The 22,350-nt window shown below is 41.6% G+C and overlaps 1 protein-coding gene across 13 annotated transcripts in view; it reads left to right on the top strand.

The window, feature by feature from the left end:
• The window catches only part of FARS2 (phenylalanyl-tRNA synthetase 2, mitochondrial), a 344,334-nt gene that overhangs the window by 203,792 nt on the left and 118,192 nt on the right, over window positions 1-22,350 (top strand). For all 13 annotated transcript variants that reach the window (XM_045003789.1, XM_045003788.1, XM_045003780.1 and 10 more), the window contains one exon: window positions 356-516. In XM_045003789.1, coding sequence (XP_044859724.1) covers window positions 356-516 — 161 coding nt within the window. The remainder of the gene's footprint in view (window positions 1-355; window positions 517-22,350) is intronic.

The raw sequence follows: 22,350 nt of genomic DNA, 5'->3' as shown, positions 1-22,350 counted from the left end.
AATATTAAGTGTTTAACCTATAAGCGCAATAGAGGAGTAATATAAAGAAAGGCAATATACACTTCTGCTAATTGTGTCTTCAAAGTCTAACTGCAGCCAGAGAGCCAAGTGAGCAAGACTTCCTGGTCACAAGCCTTGCTTACTTTTGAACTCGGTCATGCTTCCTCGATCACGTTTGCCACTGACTTTGATGGGATGAGGATCAGGCTTTAGCTCCATCATCTGACAATTACTTGGAGACTTTTTTCCTTTCATGTTTCTTTAGCATCTTCCTTGGGAAAGAGATGGGCATTGTATTAGCAATTTTTCATGTGCCACATTTAAGCCCTTGGATTTTTATCTTTGTTTATTGCAGCTGGTGCTGAGGAGAAAATTGGATGGGCATTTGGCCTGGGATTAGAGAGGCTGGCCATGATCCTCTATGATATTCCTGACATCCGCCTGTTCTGGAGTGAAGACGAACGCTTCCTGAAACAGTTTAGTGTGCCTCATATTGACCAAAAAGTGCATTTTCAGGTAAGATATATATATATATATATATATATATATATATAAAATGTTCTGCCTATAGGAGGGATTGGTCCTTACCAAAGGAGACGGGATGTTAAATAATCAAAATTGCTTTCAATAGTAAAATGCAATTTAAAATCATAATAAAATTTCAGCTGATGTGGTAAAATCCTGTCATCACCATACATTTATATCAATGATGGAACATTTTTATTGAGCTCTAGATATTCAGAAAATCATCTCTGTTAAGGACAGCACTGAAGCACATGCTTACATGTTTTTCCTGGATAGGGATGAATTCAAGAATGTGCTTAAGTGATTTCCTGAATGAGGATTGTAATTCTGTGTTACTTTGAATGGAAGCTGCCTCTAAAAATACTGTAATAAATTCCCAAATCCTTGCCTGGTGTTACAGCCATGCTATGTACATTCAAGTCACCGGGAGTTGCTTGGCGAACCCTCTACAAAACAGTTTGGAAATGTGACCTGCTATCTTCAATGTGTATGTGGGTACAGCTTTTAATGATACTTAACAAGCGCAAGTTTCCTTTGCCCCAATGTATCAGCAGCATTTTCCTCCAGCCTCTTCTATGGGTGAGTTGCAAGCTGGAGTTTCAGCAGCACTTTTGTAGTAACTCTGCCATCAAAACCATTCTAACGTTTCTGTAGCTGGCAGACTGCCACACTCATTGCAGTAATACAGCAGCTGAACATGAATTGATTGAAAGGCACTGCTGCATTCAGAGTATACTTTACCATCGGCATGGGGAGGGTCAAGTCAACTGGCATCATTCTTCATTGGAAGGGGTTACTGAAATACAGTGAAAGACACTGAAATTTTACCAGGTGTCTCTGTAGGAGAAATTAGATAATAATTGTTGCAGTTCTATGTCAATGTGGGAGAGGTGAACTTTAAACACTAGTGGCTTTACTATTCCTCTCACTTAATTTGTGAACCAACTTGTTTTTTTTTATTGTTTGAAAGTAAATATAATATTAAAAGAAAAATTATAGTAAATCTGAATCAGCTGTTGAAACAGCTCTCACATTTGTACAATCACCTAGCAATGAAGATGCATTGGCATATAAGATTGGGGAAAGGCCTCCACAATTCTCTTGTGAAATACTATAAAAAGGACCTACACAAGAGCAAACCTAAATATTCGAGTGTGTTCACAAAGATCAAACTCCAGCTGGAGGTTTGAAATACCCAGACATCCATTCAGATACAGTACGCATACTTACAACTCCAACTTTCCAGGAAGGAGGAGCCAGTCAAAGCAAACCATGAAAATGACTGACAGAACTCAGTCAAAGCTGAAAAGCCTAGTGAAAAAAACAACTTTATTTTCTTCTCTCTTAATGTTATTGTGGATGTGAGGCTCCGGGTGATGAAATTTATCTTATCTAATCTAATCTATTTTAGAATGTTACGCTGTCACCCATCACTGTTGTATCTGAGCACCTTCCATGTCTAATCATTAGGAATAGGAAGTCCCTGTTGGACTTCATGAATCTTTGGGTATCCCTCCTTTCACAGGGTCAAAACTCTGCTTGGGGTAGAGTTTTCCTTTGGAGAGGGCAGTTACTAGGGTTTAGGAATAAAAGGAGTGTTTGAATTGAGTGTGTCACATATGGCTGAAAAGTTTCTCAAAGAGGAAGGCCTTGCAATGTTTCCTAAAGATAGACAGACTCTGGATTTGCCTGATTTCTTCTGGTAGCTTGTCACATAGCATTCAGTTTAATTCTGATCAGCATCATGCTTATACAGAAGTTAGAATGACAAAATAATGTTTATTGAGAACTTTGAATTTCATTACAAGTGTTTTACTTTCCTTGACCAGATTTAACAGCAGCTCTCCTTTTACCATCATTAAATGAAGCTCTTCAAAATATAAAACGTAACACTTCTGTGATGCTCAGACTATTCCTTCAAATTTCTCTATGCCAGCACCAAAAAAAAAAAGTTTCTCTCCTCTTGAGATAGATGAAAATGGTCCCTATAGTAACAGTCAAAAGTTGTTCTCCATGTGAAATCATAGAAATTAGGGATCTGAGAGGACTTCGACTGTATTAGGCAAAATTCTGTCCATTTTAAAATACTCCAGTGCCAGACTGTCTTCCACATCCACTGGCAGACTATTTCACAGTCCAGCAGAGTTTAGTAAAAACATTTTCCTGGTAGCTTGTGAAATTTTTTCTTTGCTCAGTTTCATGCCATTGCTCCCAGTTTTACCACCATGCACCACCTTAAACAATTTTCTCCTCATCTTAGTGCTCTTCTAATACTTGTAGATTGTTATAGTTCTCTAAGTCAGCAGATAGCCAACCTAGAATAACAAAAAATGCATATTTAGTTCTGCCTCTATAAGTGAATCCTCAGACATTTGATTTCTTCTGGGGCAAAACCATGGCAATTTGGCTATCTTAACTGTGTGAATTTCCATACTGTAAAATGTTTGCATTGTTAACTGAATTCCTTAGGCTTCTACTTTCTTGTGTGATTCTAATATAGCTGAAAGATAATAAGCATGCCAACCAAGGACAGAAACCTTAACTTCACCTCGATGAAGTATTTTATGTCGGAATTTCCTTATTTTTTTAAAGTGCTAACTTGGAACGGTGGAGGGGAGAGGGTGTAAAAAGGGGCATTCCTCCCTTCCTGATGTCTGCAGTTGGGAAGCCTTATTAATGCACACATTCTAAGACCCTGCAACCCCTAGGAGGCACCTAGGAGAAGTATCTACCAGGGTAAGTGTCCCAACTGGCTGGGGTGCATCATGAGACCTCAATCTCTATAGGCCTTTGGACAAGGAAACTAGCAGCCCTCCACCCCCACTCAAGCCTTTTTTCAGGGGCCTCCCTAACCCTCAGCTCCCACAAGCTCTAGAGAAGGCTCAGCGGGAGGCCCTTAGCCTCCATGTATTGTTAGTTTTATAAGGTTAGTTGGGCTTCCCGCACCTTTCCTACTGCAAGCCTTAGGAGGCTCACCAGGCACTGAACTTCCCTATGGGCCCAGGTGTGTTTGTTTAGTCTTAGTAGGTGTGTCCCCCTCCTGTGTGGCAGAAAGGGATTATTTTAAATTGCTGGACACCGAAGAATTTTATTTTTAAAATTATTAAAAATATTTGTCTTAGAGAAGCAAGAAATGGTCGGCCAGCTGTTACTAATTGTTTCTCTTGCTGAGAACTCCGGGGTGTGGCTCCCACCACTGCTTTAGTCACAGGGGTTCTTTAACATTTCTTAGGGGACACCATGATCAAGAGCAAGCAAAATCATCACAATTATTAGCCAGTGTTATTTTACTATTAAAGAAAGGAAAAGAGGACATCAAACAACACGAGTGACTGAACACAAATGACAAGCTGGTTACTTCCATTACAATCTCTTCTGTATGTTTCTCTGTGGAGAGCTTTTAACAGAGATTACACCCCACAGAGTGAACACCTCTGAGGATTGCTTTCCCTTTGGTAAATTAAGATCAAAGTATATTGTTTCCCAAAATTATTGTGACTCTAGTTTTAGTGTCTGATTAGATACTTAAAGGCTGTTTATGATTGGGTAAAAGAATTTAAGGGTTGGTGGGTCCTGTCTAGTTGTTAATAATAATAATAATAAAAAATAAGTTTATAAATGGGCAAAATAAGTAATTTTAACAAAATCCTATGAAATTGAAGGAAATATTTGAAGTCGGTTACTTAGAAGAAGCCACATCAGGAGCTGTCTTTGAGAAAGGCCGGTTACAAATATTAAGAATCTTAAATCCAATTAAATCTCGCTATTTCTCTGTTTACCAGAGTTTAGCCTGTCTCCTCTCCAGGAATATATGGTCTAATCCAATGGCTCTCCACCTTTCCAGCTACTGTACCCCTTCAGGAGTCTGATTTGTCTTGTGTACCCCACGTTTCACATTGCTTAAAAACTACTTGCTTACAAAATCACACATAAAAATGCAAAAGTGTTACACCACATTATGACTGAAACATTGCTTACTGTCTAATTTTTACCATATACTTATAAAATAAATAAATTGGAATATACTGTATTTACATTTCAGTGTATTGCATACAGAGCAATATAAACAAGTTGTATGAAATTTTAGTTTGTACTGACTTTGCTAGTAGTCTGTTGTAAAACTGTTGTACTGATTTTTTATGTAGCCTGTTGTAAAAATAGGCAAATATCTAGATGAGTTGATGTACCCCTTGGAAGACCTCTGCGTACCCCCAGAGGTACATGTGCCACTGATTGAGAACCATTGCTCTAATCACTTGGTGATTAACAAGAGACACTGTTAGTATTTTAAGTTACAATAGCAATTTCATATTCCAATAAAATCATTACAAGAGTTTTAAATCTAGTCTCTTGACAAGTGTCTTAGTTAACGTCCTCTCATCAATCCATGTTGAAGTGTTGGGAAGCTATTGCTTGAGTTGGGTTTCTTGAGTCTTTTCTGTTTTTCTTATCTATCTGTATCAGCTTGCTTGTAGAGATGAACATTAGGTGATGAGTAGTAGAGTTCTTGTTGAAGCAGAGTAGCAGAGGGTGTGTGTACAGGGGGTGCTCACTTCTGAGTGGGTTTTTATACTCTTTCCTTTCTACTTCCATGAATGTAAGAAAACACACCTGTTGTTTCAGTCTTATGTAGATTTAAAGTTAGTTGCTGTCTTTCTTTCACTGCTTCATTCCTTCAGAGTTGGCTTGGGTGACACCTTCATCTCCTGAATGTGCTGTCTGAATAACGAATAACATTTTTTTAACTTGCCTTTGTTCTTCTTCTGTCAGAAAAGCATCAAATGACTTTTAAAGTTAGTTTTAACTCTTTTTTTATATTCAGTCAATTTTCAAAGATATTTCTTTGGTTTCATCAGAGTTTAATTGAAGTTGAAATTCTGTTTCAAATGAGTCCAAACACTCCAGTTCTCTCTGTTAAGGTCAGCTCTCAAAGTAGACTTTTAAAATTAAATTCTTAAAGTGTTATCAGAGAGGGTATTGTGTTTTCTTTTTACTTGTTTTTGGAGAGGTTGTTCTTGTCTTCACAAATTTGATGAGGGATTGCTAAAGGATTATCAGGTAACTAGTTTCCCAATTAATGTGCATATTTCTTTACTTAAATGGCTTCTTATATTAGTAATCAGTTATAACATCAAATGACCTTGCTATATTTGTACATGAAGTATTTCACTATTTACATAGCAATGGTATTAGGAGCTTTGCATTTAATTAACACATTTGCAAGTATGCATTTCAGAAAGGTGTTTGCCATTTCAACATTTAAGAAATAAACAAAAGGTTTTAAACACTTACAATGACACAGGTTTATCCTAGAGGCTTTTTCTGAATAAGTTTTTAGAGTAATTATAAAATTCATTTTAATGATGATAGTTCTAGACTTCTTTGTATAGGCTTACTTATATTTATTACTTTGATAACACACCATACATTTTCTAGCCCACAATCAGGTCTCTTCCTAAAACATGCATTTTTATATGGTCTGTCTTCTTGAAATAAGTATTGCCTTTGTATCAAGCCAATATCTTATACACAGGAGACTTGTCCCATTCTTTGATAACTCTGATTGGTTTGTTGGCTTTTTTTGACTAAATAGGTTCTAGATTTACAATTTACTGTTTGCAGTCTGTTTACAATTTGTAATTCCAGACTCATATCTACATTGTATACAAAGCACAATAATTAACACACTTATAAATCTTTCAAAACATAATATGAAAGAAAATAGTATAGAATGTTAAAGCAAAATAGAAGTTATAAAACTGCATCCCAGAGTTGGTGTAAACACATTTGGAGGTAATAAACATTTTATGGCTATAAATAAATGTTTATCTTCCCTGATATTTGCTTGCCATTGGGAGATAAGGTAGATGATAATGATACATATATCATAAACTTCAGTAAAGGCACAGGTAAGTTTAGTGACTTAATATTTTAAAAAATATAATTATTTTATTAATATCATTTTGCACCAATATTGAGTTCTCTCCTCTACACTCCTGAGCCTTAGGATGCTCTTTGGAAGGCTGCCTCTTGAATCTCCATTTCCCTCCCCATGAATTTTGTGAGAGGCTAGTTGGCAGCTTCTCTAGCCCTTGCCTCTTGAGCCTTTGGTGGTTCCCCCAGCCTTACTGTGCTCCTCCCTCCCCACCTTAGGGCCCTCAACCCCAAATGATCCAAAATAGGCTCAACAAACCAGAATAGGCTTGTTGGCAGGGTAATAAGGTAAAATTTGGTTTTCGGCTACACTTTGTGGGGTTGCTGCTGGATGTCTTTTCAGGGGTCCCTAGTCTGAGATAAGCACCCTTTTAATTCTTACAAAGCTAACTAAATAATTTAAGAAGGAGTTTGTTAAGGGACTAAAACTCCTTTTAGGAATTCTGGTGACTTGAGGTGGTCTTAACAGTAACAAGTCACCAGGACCAGATGGCATTCACCCAAGAGTTCTGAAAGAACTCAAATGTGAAATTGCGGGACTACTAACTATGGTTTGTAACCTGTCCTTTAAATTGGCTTATGTACCCAGTGACTGGAAGATAGCTAATGTAACGCCAATATTTAAAAACGGCTCTAGAGGTGATCCCGGCAATTACAAACTGGTTAGAAATATTGAGAGCCTGTCCTCACAAGCTTCCCAGCCCAGTCGTGCAGACTCCAGGAGGCATGGATTCATACTTTCAGTGCTTAACTGAACCAAACTTTTGAACCTTTGGAGTTTACTCTATCAGTTCTTATAAATGGTGGTGCATAATTTTCAGATTATATTTTTCCACTGGTCATTAAAACATTCTTCAAATAGACAAGTTCATCTCATTGGAAAGCAATAACCTTTAATATTATCTGGGTTAAATATGCTCTTGTTCAAAGATGGAATTTAATTTTAATGCATTCTCAGGACTTACTAATGCGAGAAACACATACTGTAAAGAACACTTTAACAGCCTGAATTTGTCAGGTTTGTACTCTATCATCACAGTCGTTTGGTGTTTGAATGCAAACAGTAGTGTGTCAAGAAGCTGCTGGCAGAAGCTGACAACTCACATACCTTTGTGCTCACCTGGCACAGCAGTCTGAAAGTATTTTTCCCCATAGATGAGACTACTGTGTTGACCTGGATTAACTAAATGGCTCAACCTATAACTTGTCATGTCACGGGAGTATGGAGGATCACGGGAAGTTATTGCCCTGCAATCACTAGCATTTGTTGCCTATGTTCAGAATGTAAAGCAGGTGAGAGGTAGGACCTGGAATGTAAAAGGCAGGAACAACTGAGCACCTGAAGAACATGATATTATAATTAAAGGAAATCACTTGGACCCGTTTATTATAATAATAATAATAAATATCTAGTTCTTCTATAGCATCTTTCCTCAGCAGATTTCAAAGTGCTTTACAAAGGAGATCAGAGGCCTTGGCTACACTGGCGCTTTACAGCACTGCAACTTTCTCGCTCGGGGGTGTGAAAAAACACCCCCCTGAGCGCAGCAAGTTACAGCGCTGCAAAGCGCCAGTGTAAACAGTGCCCCAGCGCTAGGAGCTAATCCCCACGGGGAGGTGGAGTATGTGCGGCGCTGGGAGAGCTCTCGCCCAGCGCTGGCGCCGCGACCACACTCGCACTTCAAAGCGCTGCCGCGGGAGCGCTCCTGCGGCAGTGCTGTGCAGCTCTAAGTGTAGCCATACCCAAAGTCATTATCCCCGTTTTACAGATGGGGAAACTGTGTGATTTGATCTAGTATATTATGTGATATCTCCATTCGTCAGAGCAACTAGCGTAGTTACACATACAGATAATGACCACTTCCTGAATTGTTCTGAGCTGGCGTTCTTGTGAAAAAGACCTCAGATGTTGGCACCTCACACAGGGAAGGGTACAAAAATAAAATGACATTTGGGGAGGGAAGAGGAGAGAGGTTCATATAAAATGCTGTACACCTGTAGGTGTTGACAGATGGGTGCTGTTGCCAAGGCGGTTTTCTGGAATCTCAGTTGTTTCACTGCCACACTAAGCAGCATGTTGTTTCAGTCTTGTAGGAGTATTGTTCTTCTGCACAAAGTCAGTTACATTTCCCAGTGGCTGCTTTTTTCGTTATTTATTTCTATTGCAGCAGAGCCTAGGGCGCACCTGAGATCAGGTCCCGTAGCACTAGGCATTGCACAGACACTTAGTAAGAGACCTCACTTGAAGAGGCCGACAAAAAGTGAAAGAATGGAGGTGGTGTTATCCCCATTTTACAGAGGGTTTAATGTGACAGAGAACAAGCGACTTGGGAAGATCACACAGGAAGTCTGTAGCTGAGCTAGGAATCTAACCCAAATCTCTTGAGTGCAAATTCAGTGCCTTAACCATAAGACCATGCAGCTTCTTGGTGTGTTGTATTGTCAAGGCATAACAATATTGGGTTTCCTGTGGGGTTGTTGTTACTGTTTTTAATGTTGTGTGGACTCTAAAATAAGGGGAAAAAAAGAGTAAAAATGTTTATGGATCCTTGACAATATACCTCTGTAATATACAGTGTTCCTTTCCTGTCTCCCTTGGTGGCTGATGCTCCTGTATACCTCCCCCACTCCCATTTGTCTTCATTGAGTGTTTTGTGTGAGTAATGACTGCAGGATCAAGCCCATAATCCGTAACAGAGTTCTGTTTACCCAGTTACCCAATTAGCACCTTGTTCACTACACACCTGAGGTTTCTTGCCGCTCTACACCATGCAGCTTTAAAACCTCTCATTACCCATTCACCACGGGGTCGTCATCAGTTTCCTCAAACAAGTGAAATGTCCCTAGCCTGATACCTGAGGAGTGATGGCCACTGGGAGATAGAAGCAGGGCCGGCTCTAGGTTTTCTGCTGCCCCAAGCAAAAAAATTTTTGGCTGCCTCCGGCTTTTTTTTTTTTTTTTTTTAGCTTTTATACATGTTTTCACTTTGCAGTTTTGTTTTGACTGTTTACAATTTTGAAAAAATATAAACAGAGAATTTAGTGAAATAAAACAATTTCCTACTAGCGTAATTTTAACAAAACCCTCCCGCCCGGCCCAACTCTTACCTTGCTGCAGATCTGGCCCGAGGTGGATTCATCTCCCGTCACCGCCGCTCCCAGCGCCAGGGGTTGGGTCTGCTGCTGGATCCCAGCCCCGCTCATCCTTGGTCTTCGCCTTGGCCCTGGCACGAGCTGCTGCTCTGCTCCCCTCTCCTGGCAGGAGGCGGTGCAGAGGGGAGGAGGAGGAGGAGGAGAGGCGGGGACAAGCCAAGGAGGAGCGGCCCACCCGGGCACCATGTTCCTCCCGTCCTCTTCAGCCGGAGCAGGGCCGTGCTACTGGCTCCCGCCTGGGGGGTGGGGGGTGACCGCTGCCCACGGGAGAGTGGCGGGGACAAGTTCCTCACTTAGCCGGCTCCCTGCCCAGCTGCACCCGGTGGCAGAAAAACAGGCTGGTTACTGCCCAGGACGCCGCTTCAGGTATGAGCTGGGACCCCAGCATTATGCCACCCCATATATTTTACTGCCCTAGGCACCTGCTTGTTTAGCTTGTGCCTAGAGCCGCCCGTGGACAGAGGACTTGTTCTGGAAATCTCAGGGAGACCAAAAATAGAACAAACTGACAGGCCTAAGGGAAAACATTTTCAAAACTTAAGTAGCTTTGCCTGTATGTTGCTAGTTCTGTCTCAGAAAAATAAAATCTAAGGTCCAAGCCAGCCATTTCATCCTGTTTGAACTGATTACGTACTGTGTAGGGGGTGGGTCTAATGACCCACCATTAGTATGCTGCTCTGTATAATTTACATTTATCTTCTTAGTCTGTGATTAGCTTTATTTCCCAATAAAAAAAAGTAAATAGATTCACTGGTTGTTGCGGTTTCAGATATTTTTCATCAAGATAGGGTAACTCCATGCTTAAATGGTTATCCATTTATTATGTTTGCTTTCTAATAGTACATCTATTAAAGGCAAATATGCAACCATTAGTATGTAAATTGAACTTGGATGTCTGCACATTTGAGCTACAGCCTCAAATGTGACTTATTGGCTAATTAGTTTTATTGTAATTGAAGATGTATACAGAGCACATGTTTTTAGATACATATAGAGAATACGTGATGGTGTGGCATAAAAATTTTATTGGCATAAATTTGGAAATGCTGCATTTCTTATGAGTGAGTTTTGCAGATCACCCCAAATGAGTATCAATAAAATTTTTACACCACCCCACACCATCGTGTATTGTACATCATCTTCGGGGGAAGGGATGGAGAGGAGGATGGAACACTCCCTTCTCTTCTCACACTAATGGGCGGGGGAAGGGAACCACTGGCACTTTCTACTGTAGCTCAGAATAAGGAGATCTCACACTCAGCCTTTTTATTGGACTAGAAACCTGTCAATCATCATGGCCTCTAGCATCATGAGTCATGACAGTAGGCACAAGATGCTGAGCTCTCTGGCCTCAGTCCAGCAGAGCACTTAAGCACATGCTTACCATTAAGGTCATGCGTAGTCTCACTGAAGTCACTAGGATTACTCATGTGCTGAACGTTAAGCATGTCCTTAATGGGTTGGATGCTTGTTGGATCGCGGCTAGATTGCTCAGCACTTTGCAAGATTGAACTGAGTGCTCAGCATCTTGCAGGACTGAGTTCATGGTAAACAGAAAAATGGTTTTAAATGATCCTGAGTAAAATCATGACAGTTTAATGCTTTAAAAATGTAAAATAGATATTCGAAAGCCTTTGAAACCACTTGGTATCACTGAACTGCATGAGGGAAAGGTATTTCATCAAGCCGGCTTTTGGAGGAGAGTGTGCAGCACCTGCCTTCCAGCCCTGACTAAGGAAGGGTGGTTAAAGAAGGATAGAGGATTGGGATGGCTGGCTGGATGGGGGGGAGGGAAGAAAAGGGTGGTTTAAAAATGGAGGAGAGAAGGGAAAAGAAGTGAGAAATAACATTGAAAGGTAAAATAAATTAGGTGAGAGGCAAAAAAGCAACATTTCTAGAGTGGATTCCAGAGAATACACAGAGTGAAAGAAATGACAAAAAGATTATTCTAGATATAGAATGAAAAAGAGAGGCAATAGGGTTTTTTTTTAAAGTTGACTTTGTGATATATTGGCAGTTTCCCTGTTTCTAGTAAGTAAATAAACTGGAAAATCTTCTCAGGCTTTATCCAGTTCTGACCCATTCAGGGGTACTGGAACAATTTGTATAGTGGGGGTGCTGAGAGTCATTGAACCAAACTGTAAACCCTGGATATGATAGAAACCACTTCAAGCCAGAGGGTGCCGCAGTACTCCTAGGATCCGTATTTTTAGCACCTATGGACCCATTTGCATGTGGTCCATATGGGAGGTCGCAAAAATCAAGGTTGCAAGCCATAAAAGGAGAACCTGTCCTTTTACTTATCATCTCCCATCACAAGTCAAGTAGGGAAAGAAATTGTCTGATTTAGAGTAACATAGATTTATAGTAACTCTCTTAAAATTGGTATAATCTCCCCCAAAATGTCTGCAGCTCAGACAGTGCGGGAAGGAGGGGTATAGTATATGCTTTGCTCCAGAACTCAAAAATATACCATTCAAATTTAGTTTTGCATTTTCGGGTGTGGAGGTACATGGGAGTTTAATAAAGGGGTTAAATCAAGATCACCTGGGACCAATAGCTTATATGTTAACAAACTATGCATGATTCCAATAGTGATTAGTGTTGAAAAATTAATTACCATGGCAACTCTGCCATCGAATCGGAGAATCCATTTACAGTATCATACAACCACAAGTTCAGTAGTGCAAAAATATACCTACTGGAATTGTATCCAACCTTTCAATTTAATGAACATTCCAAATACCTTTAAAACTTTTTTCTTTCTCTGCATATTATTAGCTCCTGGTTCCCACTGGATATGGAGTGGAAGGTATAAGAAGTCTGACCTGAGCTCAGAGGTTTCCCTCAGCTATCAGTTCTTGATGCTGTCTCTATATTACCTAAGGGCCAAATTATGTTTGGCCCTGTGCAGACATGCTAATCAGTGTGGACAGAAGATGTAAAGAGCCTCTAACTACCAGCCCTAGAATAGCTGTTAACTCCCGCTCCTGGAATATCTCAGACTGTAGCCCAGCTGCCCTAGCTGCATGTGCACGCACCCCCCCCCCCAACCATGGTCTCAGTCATGCCTCTCCAGTGGTCTACCCTTGTGTGTACTCTGAATTACTGTTTCATCCTTTGGGGACTTGGGGACAGTTAAAGCAGGTACCAAAGAGACTTAACAAAGGCACCTCTAACCACACAAATTGTTCTCACAGACAAAGCACCAGAGTTATACAGATCTATGGAAAAATAACAAACATCTGTGTGCAAGACCCTCAATCAGATTCCGCACCCCTCCTGAACATCCTTTGGATAGCAGTCACTGTCTTCCACAGAGTCTAGGATTCTTCTGCACCTCTGGCTCCTTCTGCCCAGTCTTGTCTTCTGCATTCACTTGCTGGAGAGTTTTAACAGCAGATTCTAACTTTTGTCTTTGCCCTGGGATTTTTTTCCATTCATAGCAGCCCTCTGTGTTTGTTACCTAGGTCAGAATCGTTAGCAAGTCAATAGCCTTTGGCTGGCAATTTTAGCACAACAGGATCATGTCAGCTGTGTCCCTCTTAAACGTGGACAAAAAGGGCAGCAGCAGGTCTTGATGCCTTTACTGTTTGGATAAATATCAATGATTGGGCTATCTACATCCATTGTCTGCCTTCTTGCAGAAGTGTAACCCCTCCCCCCTGGACTACATTAACTCTTGTAGCCAGGTAGCAGATATCATGATAGTAGACCAATAGTAAATATACATTAATTTTAAAAATTCAGATAATCTCCCATGTTCTTCACAAACATGCTAAATAATTATTGGTCATTTACAACCTTAAAATAGTCACAAACTCTTGTATTCCCATCCCCTCTGCTTAATTATCACATGTCAATAGCCAGAGTGATTTTCCAGTTTCTAGTTATTTATATAGCAGTGCTGGTGACTGAGCTCTGGAAACTAAAGATGTAGGCTGTACTTTCTAGATGCACTGAGTTCTCTGCTTTGTGCTCTGATATCCCAGCTAGGCATTTCATTTTAGAAGAAAAAAAATACATTCTCTGAATCTGAACGGAGCAGTGTCATTCTCCCAGTTGCTTGCTTTCCTTAGCTGCATTTTATGAGGCCACTGTGCATCTCCTCAGGTCAGAATATATTGCAGAGTTAAAACAGCTGTAATTATAAGTAGCTCTAAAAGCTGGACCAATTTCTATATTTTCTCACTAAGGAAATTAATTCTCTGCTGTGATGAAAACCTGTAGTCCAACAGCCATATGCTCCCCTGCCTTTGCATACTTGCCTACAGTCTCAGCCAAAATCCCAGGATTGTTTACAGCTTGCAACAGAAAATATCTTTCCATCCCACCTGATACCAGGAGCTGTTCTCTGTCTTGGCTGAACAGTCAGCCAGAAACCAGCAGTTGAAACCCTTCTCCTCGGCCAACATGTTCGCTCAGTGCTTTCATTTCTTTGTGACTACTCCCCATCTCTGCTTCTGCTTATTTAACAGCACAGACCACAGCAGGGGAGTTGTCACAAAGCCGTGAGGGCCATGCATAGTCTGGGCAAGGAGAGAAGTCTGCTGGCCAGATACTTCAGTCTTCCACTCCCACTTCCCCCACCTTGAAGACTCAGAACCTCTGAGGAGGAAGCGTGAATGGAAGAGAGAGAGAATCCTGTGGAAGTGGAATGGGTGGGAAGAATTTGAGGAAGGGGAGAAGGGGGAAAACTTAGATGCAAATGTCACCCTCCATCTGCTGAAAGTTTTGAACCCCCGAACTCCAGGTCCCAATTTGTAAGAGTGACCTTCAGAGGAAAAATGCACCTGTGCATTGTGGGCCTGGTCCAAAGCCCATTGAAGTCAAAAGTAAGGCTCCCATTGATGCTTAAGGATTTGGGATCCGATTCCATGTCTCCTCCTGCATGTAGCTGCAATCATTCCTCCACACAATTAATGTGCCAAAAATAATCTGCAGATAGCAGATTTGCAGGGCTCTACACTGGGGGCCAGGCTTAGGCTCTGAGGCATCCCCCCTGCCAGAGCCTGGTTGGGGACAGCTGTGTGGGCAACTGTGGGGAGCCCATGCACAGTTGTGGACCCTCCACCTGCCCTCGGCTGGGCAAGCAGCCTGGGGGGCAGGAACACAGCCAGGGGCTGCTCTCAGCCACCCACCCTGCCCCGTCTTGCGGGCAGGTGGAGCATCCACCACGTCTCCCTGGCTGGGCTCCACACTGCCCCGGCCAGGGGAAGGGGGCAGACCTGTGGAGCTGCCTGGGGGGCTGTTGCATCGCAGAGGAGCATGGACAGAGTCTGACAACCCATGTGATCATAAGCAGAGAGTCCTTTATTCATTTCCAGCATGCTCTTATATCCCATTATGGCAAGCAATCAGACAGTTGCTAATTGGTTAATTAAATATACACAGCCGCAGCTGTAACCCCATCCTAACTAACATCCTACACACCTGTTTGACTTATCATCCTATTTACAGTTAGCTGGCCGATGAGAGCGCGCCCAAGGCCAGCCCTTTACACACAATTCCCAGCGTTATCGGCTCGTCCCAGAAGCCTAAACAATCTCAGCATTTCACATTCTATTCCCAACAGGGGGCCGCTCAGGCCTCCCACCTAGGGCAGGTGGAGGGCCCACTGCAGCTCCCCACAGCTTCCCACCCAGCTCTGAGCCACGGCGGACCCTCCATTTGCCCTGGGCGGGGGCCCAAGCACCCTGCCGCCTAGTGTCCCAGCCCTTTCCCTGTGTTCCTGCCCCCAGCACCCCGTCCAGTGTCCCTGCCCCCAGCCTCCCCACTCAGTGTCCCTGCCCCCAACCCCTCCGCCCAGGGCAGGAGGAGGGACCCAGGCTCCCCACAGCTGCCAGTGTGGCTCTCCCCAACCCAGTTCCAGCTGGGGGGGGAGGCGGCTTGGAACCGCAGCCCGGCCATGATAAGAGCCAGGCAGGCAGCTGTGGGGAGCCGTGGCGGACTCTCCACTGCCCTGGGTGTGGTGCCCAAGCAGCCCCCTGCCCAGTGTCCCTGCCTGCCCAGGGCAGGTGGAGGATCTGTGCCGCAGTTCCACACAGCTGCCCGTCTGGCTCTTACCAACAGAGCCCTGCGCGGCTACAAAATTTGTATCCTCATCCATGCTGCTATCTACAGAAATGGTCCACGGCTATAAAGCAGATACCCACGGATTTGTAGGGCTCTATTAGTAAGTTACTAGTGTTCCAAACAGCAGAAACTTCCACTACATTCTCTTTGACCTCTATCAAAAAGGTCACAGTTGTACTACCTACTATGGGGAGCTAAGGACAGCACAGCAACTGCCAAAGGAGACCCCAGGACACAGGTTTGGCTATATATTTTTCTGCGCCTCCATAGTCCTCCATATTTGGGGTGCCAGGGCAGTATACCTGGCTTCAAATCTTAGCAGCTAAGTATAATATCCTGTACATATCCCCTCCAGATTCCTGACAGGGACTTTTGAACAATAACAGAAGAAACTGACCCAAGGAATTAACAATTGCCAGAGCTGACACATTCACTGTAGTATTGCCGATGGAATGATGCAATAGACAGATTTATTTTCAGTCATATAATTCTGCTACTTCTATTTTTTTAAGGTGAAAGCAAATGTAACCAAACAACAGTACGTCTGCTACTTCGTAAATGGGTACTTAGCAAAAGCTTAAAGGAGCTTTAAAAAATAAATGTACTGCAGTGCTGTCTGATTGCTAAACCTCATACATTCATAGTTTGACTAGTTGAGATTCTTTAAAACAAATAGCTCACAAATGAATAATTCTGCTGCAGAATGCATCAACCCCGTCTTTATAACATCCTAAATAGTGAAGCATAATGGTTAGACAAAGTGCTTAAATAAACCATGGAGCAATTTCCATCAGCGATATGTTAAAAACTCATTTTAAATTACTATCAACTGATGGGATAAACACAGAGTTTTAAAATAATAATAGATTAGGGCTGATTGCAAGAGGCTCTGAGTACCAACTACTATTGATTTCAGTGGGAGTCAGGTGCTCAGCACTTCTCAGGGACAAATTCATTACTCTCTATAAAGGAATGAGTATGTGGAAAAGTCTCCTGTGGTACTGGTGGGCCTGTAACATTTTATGTCAATTCTTACTAGAATAAATTCCAGTCTAGTGGATAAGAGATTGCACTCGGAGTTCAGCGTAGCATCTGGGTTCTATTGCAAGCCCTGTCATTGATCTGCTGTTTGACTTTGGGCAAGTCACTTCACTTCTGTTTCCACTCCTGTTCGTAATTGCCCCATTGTCATCTTGTGTTCTCCCAATCTGTTTTCTGTATCTGCCTGTTGTCTCTGATCTTATACTTAGGCGATGTCTACACTTGCGATGGCATGCCCAGTACAGCTGCATGCCGCGGTGAATATCAGGCTGTGCCCACACTTGTCACTGTGGTGCGTAGTTACACGTGGCAAGGAAAGTCTCCAGCAGTGGGAAAGGCTCTGGCAGTTTCTCGCTGCTGGAGCCTTTCACTGCGGCAGGGTAAGGCTCTGCCGGGAGGTGGCAGCAGGGAAAGGCCCTGGCAGCAGAAAGACGCCAGAACCTTTCCCTGCTGCCTCCCCACTGCCAGAGCCTTACCCCACTACCAGAGCCTTTCACTTAGGCAGGGAAAGGCTCTGGCAGTGTGTGTGGGGGGAGTGGGCGTAAAAATAACAATGTTAGACATTGGAGGCACTGCTTGTGCGTGTAGACAACTGTGTCGGGTATATACCCTGAGGTTCTGGCATGTAGGGCCCTCTGCTAAGCTGTGCTTTATCGTCTATCCTGCTGTTTATACTTGTGCTAGCCGGACATGCAGTGACCGTACTGTACACTCTGCTGTAAGTGTAGACGTACCTTTAAATTGTAAGCTCTTTATGTTCCGTGTTTGTAAATTGCCTAGCACAATGGTACCCTGATCTCTGGTTTGGAGCCCAGAAGTGCTACCACAATAATAATAATAATAATGTCAGTGATACATTTTATGTATGTGAGTGTGCATAGACATTTCATTTATGAATAAACATGTATATATATATAGAGAGAGATGTGAATTTATTTAGATGTACGTGTGTGCATGTATATACATTATACAATAAAGAAAGAGAGAGAGTTTTTAATACCACTCTATGTTCCTTTTACCTATGCTCTGGGAGAAGGGTATTTTGGATTCTATCAAAGATGAGTTTATTTGATGGCTATTTTAACATTTGTGGAAGCATTTTACACAAAAATACATCTTGCAAAGAGCTTTTGATAAAGTGTGCTCTAATATCCATCCACAAATCCCATTCAATCATCATGATTAGCCACAGCAGCTCAGCTGTGAAAGCTATCGTTAGAAAATGGGAGGGGATTGTGCATATGTTTGTATGGATGTAGGTGTTGGCATGAGCACCGTTGGATGTATATGGTGTTAATAAAAACCTGGTTTTCAGCTACTACTTCTCTGATCAGAATAAGAATTAGGCTACAGAGAAAAGCCAAACAACACAAGGCATGGTATGGGGAAAAAAGAAGCTATATCAATATTGTAATACCCTTTTCCTGTTTCCTTTGTCATTCTGGAATGTGGTACAAGTGAAACTTAGTAGTCTCGGCAGGGAACAAAATGTAAATAATAATAATAATAATAATAAGATCTTGTAGACTGGAGAGGGATTGTTTGCAATTTCACTTAAAAATAAATAAATTAATTACCATTGATTACTTCCATCCTGTAGCACCTTCACACAGATTTAAAGTCTAGTTTGCATGTTTGTTTCCAAGTTAAACATATTCTCCTAATACAGTAATATTGAACCCATTTTCCTATTGGTGCTTTGAAAAGTAGAATGGAAAAACCTGTAAAAGACATAGCTCTAGTGTTCAGAGGTTCTCTTTATTCATAAAGGGGGGAGGGAGCACGTAACATTTATACTTTTGTTAGATTTTGCTGTTGATCGTAAAAACATTTTATTCATTTTATGCACTTTTTTGTCTTGGTCTGTTGTTGGGTTAAGAGGACTCGATTTCTATATCTGAGTATAGTCACTTTGAGGGAAACAAGCACATTGCTTTAGGAATGTTTGTCTTCCTTCTAAAAGGAAATTAGAAAGGCTTTCCCCCACCTTTTAAATAAGAGAAAAAAAGTGAAGACTGTCAGTTTAGTTGCTTTCCTTCACATATAGCTTCTTAGGCTGGACATTCTTTTAATGACCAAACATTTTGCTATTAGTTTTGAAGCTTCCCCCAAACAGAGGAAGAAGTGTAGCCATTCTAGTGGCGCTGGAAATCTCCATTAGTATTTCAGAGCCATCACGGATATGCTCAGACCATGAGCCTTAGGGAGCATAGCTCTTATGGCACCGTATATAGTAACATATCCTAAGCAATACAGATCAGCTCGTGTCTGAGAGGCTTACAGGGATGGGGGCATTTTCCTCCCATTTACTAGAAAGGCTCATTTCACTAGAGCTTCAGCAGTGTCCAGGGCATTGTGTAAAGCTGCATCTGTCAAGGAAACACGTTGCACCATCACTTGGAAATCTCTTTGCTGTTTTTTTTTGTTTTTTTTTTAAACATTACAGCTTGCTAGAGGGCATAGAGGAGCTTCTACGCATGCTGCATTTGGCCACAGCGTTCTTAGTGCAGTAATTCCTGCGTATTTGGATGTCCATGGACTATTGGTGCAAGTCCCGCTTGGGTGTTCTGGAGAAGCTGCTGCTTAGAAAACAGCTCTCCAAATTGGTGGAACGTAATGAGTGGAAAATGAAATGTTATCAACAGAATGTGCCCAATGATATTTTTCTTCTGAGTTAAAATAAAATGTTGGATGTGATTTGTTTATATTGTTAAGCTATATATTTAAAAGAATGTCTTTCTGTTGCTTAAGTCAGTTTTCTAAGACTTGCATTTTTTATTTATATATAAAGCTCTGATGGGAATTGTTGATAAGTGAAATATTTTATCCCACTGAGCAATTGATCTCAGGGTTGTTATTAAGCATAACAAGAAAAAGTAGGTACCAAAACAAGAAAAACAAGAAAATATGACATCTGAGCCTGAGAGATGCTGACCCCAGGTTACCATCGACTTTGGTAGAAGCTGCAGGTGCTCAGCGCCTCTTAAACTCCAGCCCGTAGAATTTGCTGATAAATTGCATTTCTATTGAGTATATCAATGTATTGCCAGCTCCCCCCAGGTATGCTAAATAGTTATTAGAAAAGTCCAGGTCTGAGACTTACATTATATGTATATGATGTTTTTTGCTTAACTGTTTGCTTTTTATGCACCTTTTCCCACCCCTGGGTGCCTTCTACCCAATTGCAATGGAACCAGTGCAGTTCTCTTTGTGCGGGACGGCCTGTGGAGACAATGTGCAGAGAGCAATCTCTAGCCATTAGTCAGTACTCCCATGGAGAGGGACACAGTAGGTATGGAGCTGCTTCAGTAGCAGCTGCAGGGCAGTTTATGCTCACACTCAGCCAGGCGGGAAAAGGATTCTGTTTCATTGCATAGCAGATTTAGATTAATTCTCAGGAAAAACTTCCTAGCTGTAAGAACAGTAAGACTATGGAACACACTGCCTAGGGAAGTTGTCATAGCTCCTTCGTTGGAGGTTTTCCAAAAGAGGCTGGATAGCCATCTGTCTTGGATGGTTAGACACAACAAATCCTGCATCCTGGCAGGGATTAGACTAGATGACCCTTGTGGTCCCTTCTAACCCTATGGCTCTATGATTTATTCTCCCATATGCAAATCCCATTTACTTAGTTGTGTTTGGGGACCAGAATTTGTCCCCAGAGATTAGCTTCTGAGAAAGAGAGAGTCCATTCCATTTCATACCCCTTCCAAGTCCCTACTGGGAAAGCCACCTCTCCTGCCACTTGTGATTGCATATGATTCCCACAGCAATTGCTTAAATGGGCAAATAATATTAGAAAAGTATGGATATGCTTGTAGCTGTCTTTTAATGATATTTAGCTGCTTGAAACCAGGAGGAGAGCTAGCATCATATAACCAACTAGCTCTTCAGACCGCTAGTTAAGTGCTCCTCCGACTGGAGTTTGGGACCCACTGGCCTAAGAGAAAGGCACATGAACAGAATGTATATGTTCAGGTGGTAGAGTTAATGTTGCCAGAGGAGCCCTTGTCAAAGGTCTTCTCCATCCCAACATTTTCAAGAGGTTTGTAGGAAACTCAGAAGATGGGGGAGGGAATTTTAAGTCAGCACCTTTTTCTAGGTCTCTCTGTTAGTCTTGTCTGTGCCATGGCATGGGCTGTTTATTTTTGCCTTGCCCAGTACTGAGCACATTACCAGTAATTAACAAATACTAAAAATGTTATTTATTTATTTGAATTTGGATGGTGGTTGGTGGGCCATAGGTTAGAAAGGAGCTCCTGGTGGTAGTAGGGAATTTCATTGGGAGGGGGTTGGGTAGACATTCACTGCACTGTGGATATGCTGTGAAGAGGGAGATACAGAACAATTTATAGTGCTGTAACCAGCTGAGTTTTAAACCTTTCCTCAGAAGTCAGTTCCTCCTGGTTCCTAACCATCTCTGCTTCCCTTTTCTTCCAGTTTGTTGGTATCCTTCTGTAACTGAGCTGACCTACTGACCTGATAGTAGTATACCCAGTGCACTCTGACCTGTGATGTCTAGAGAGGGACTGTCGCCTCCCTGCCCTGTATCTGTATCCCCCTTGGGTATGAAGCATAGAACCAGACCTTTTTTTACAGCTGTTTCACATTTCAAACTTGTATATAATTTGCAGGCCATTGTCCCTCTAAGATTCTTTCTGCATTATTGCTTTCCAGGTTTCTTTCTTATTGAACTATCTGTGTTTCAAAATTATTTTCCCCCAGACATATTTTCAAATTGAATCTTATTTTGTTTTTGATTTTTCTGGCCATATTTCTAATCTCTCTGGAACCCCTCTGTCCTCAGTGATATTCAAACACCTTCTAGTTCAGTGTCACCTGTGAATGTCATTAATGTGCTGGTGCCCCTATATTCACATCAAGATGTTCATTTACACTGGCCCCAACAACTGATTGCATTTTTTTAAAGTATAAGGTTAAAATATCTGTAACTGAAACATTGCTTGGTGTTCCAAAACAGTAATTTTACTTTCACTAAATGTCCTCTGACTAGTAATGTAACTGTGACACTTTGCATGTTGGCTACTGCTCTTGGGAAGTTTTCCGAAAGAGCACTGTGTCTGTATATTGCAGCGGTGCATGAGAGTATTTCTGTGCTGTATACAGTATAACGTTGATGCTTTAGTTAAGGTTAAACTGGCCCTTTCATTTATGTATACCTCTCTATTCCCTTCCCCCTTCAATTTTTTATAACTTACTAGAGTATAAAAATGACTTCATAGTAGAAATAGAAGTGATTTTTTTGTATTTGGAAGGTTCCATAAAGTCCATCCAGCTTTTTTAATTATCTGACCCTAGAGATTTGTTTAAAAAGCAAGATGCTTTTTGCATTCAGAGAAGTAAAACAATAACAAGTTTGATTAAATTTAACTTTTAAAATAACAAAATCATTGTTTAAAATAGTGTAATGAATATGAGCACTATGTTTATTTCAACTAACTTTAGAAAGGCACAATAGCCTGCAATATTAATGGACTTTCTCAACACATATTTAAGCTCATTCTCAGAGCCACAAGTAACAGGAGAGTGTGATTAGACCGTTGCCCAGGATCTCATTGCAGAAAGTCGGTACATCTTGTGAAGAGTTTGGGCTATTAGGACT

Source organism: Mauremys mutica, chromosome 2, assembly GCF_020497125.1.
Source record: "Mauremys mutica isolate MM-2020 ecotype Southern chromosome 2, ASM2049712v1, whole genome shotgun sequence".
Taxonomy (NCBI): domain Eukaryota; kingdom Metazoa; phylum Chordata; order Testudines; family Geoemydidae; genus Mauremys; species Mauremys mutica.
Note: the sequence above shows the minus strand (reverse complement) of the source record. Positions and strands in the feature narration are given on the sequence as shown.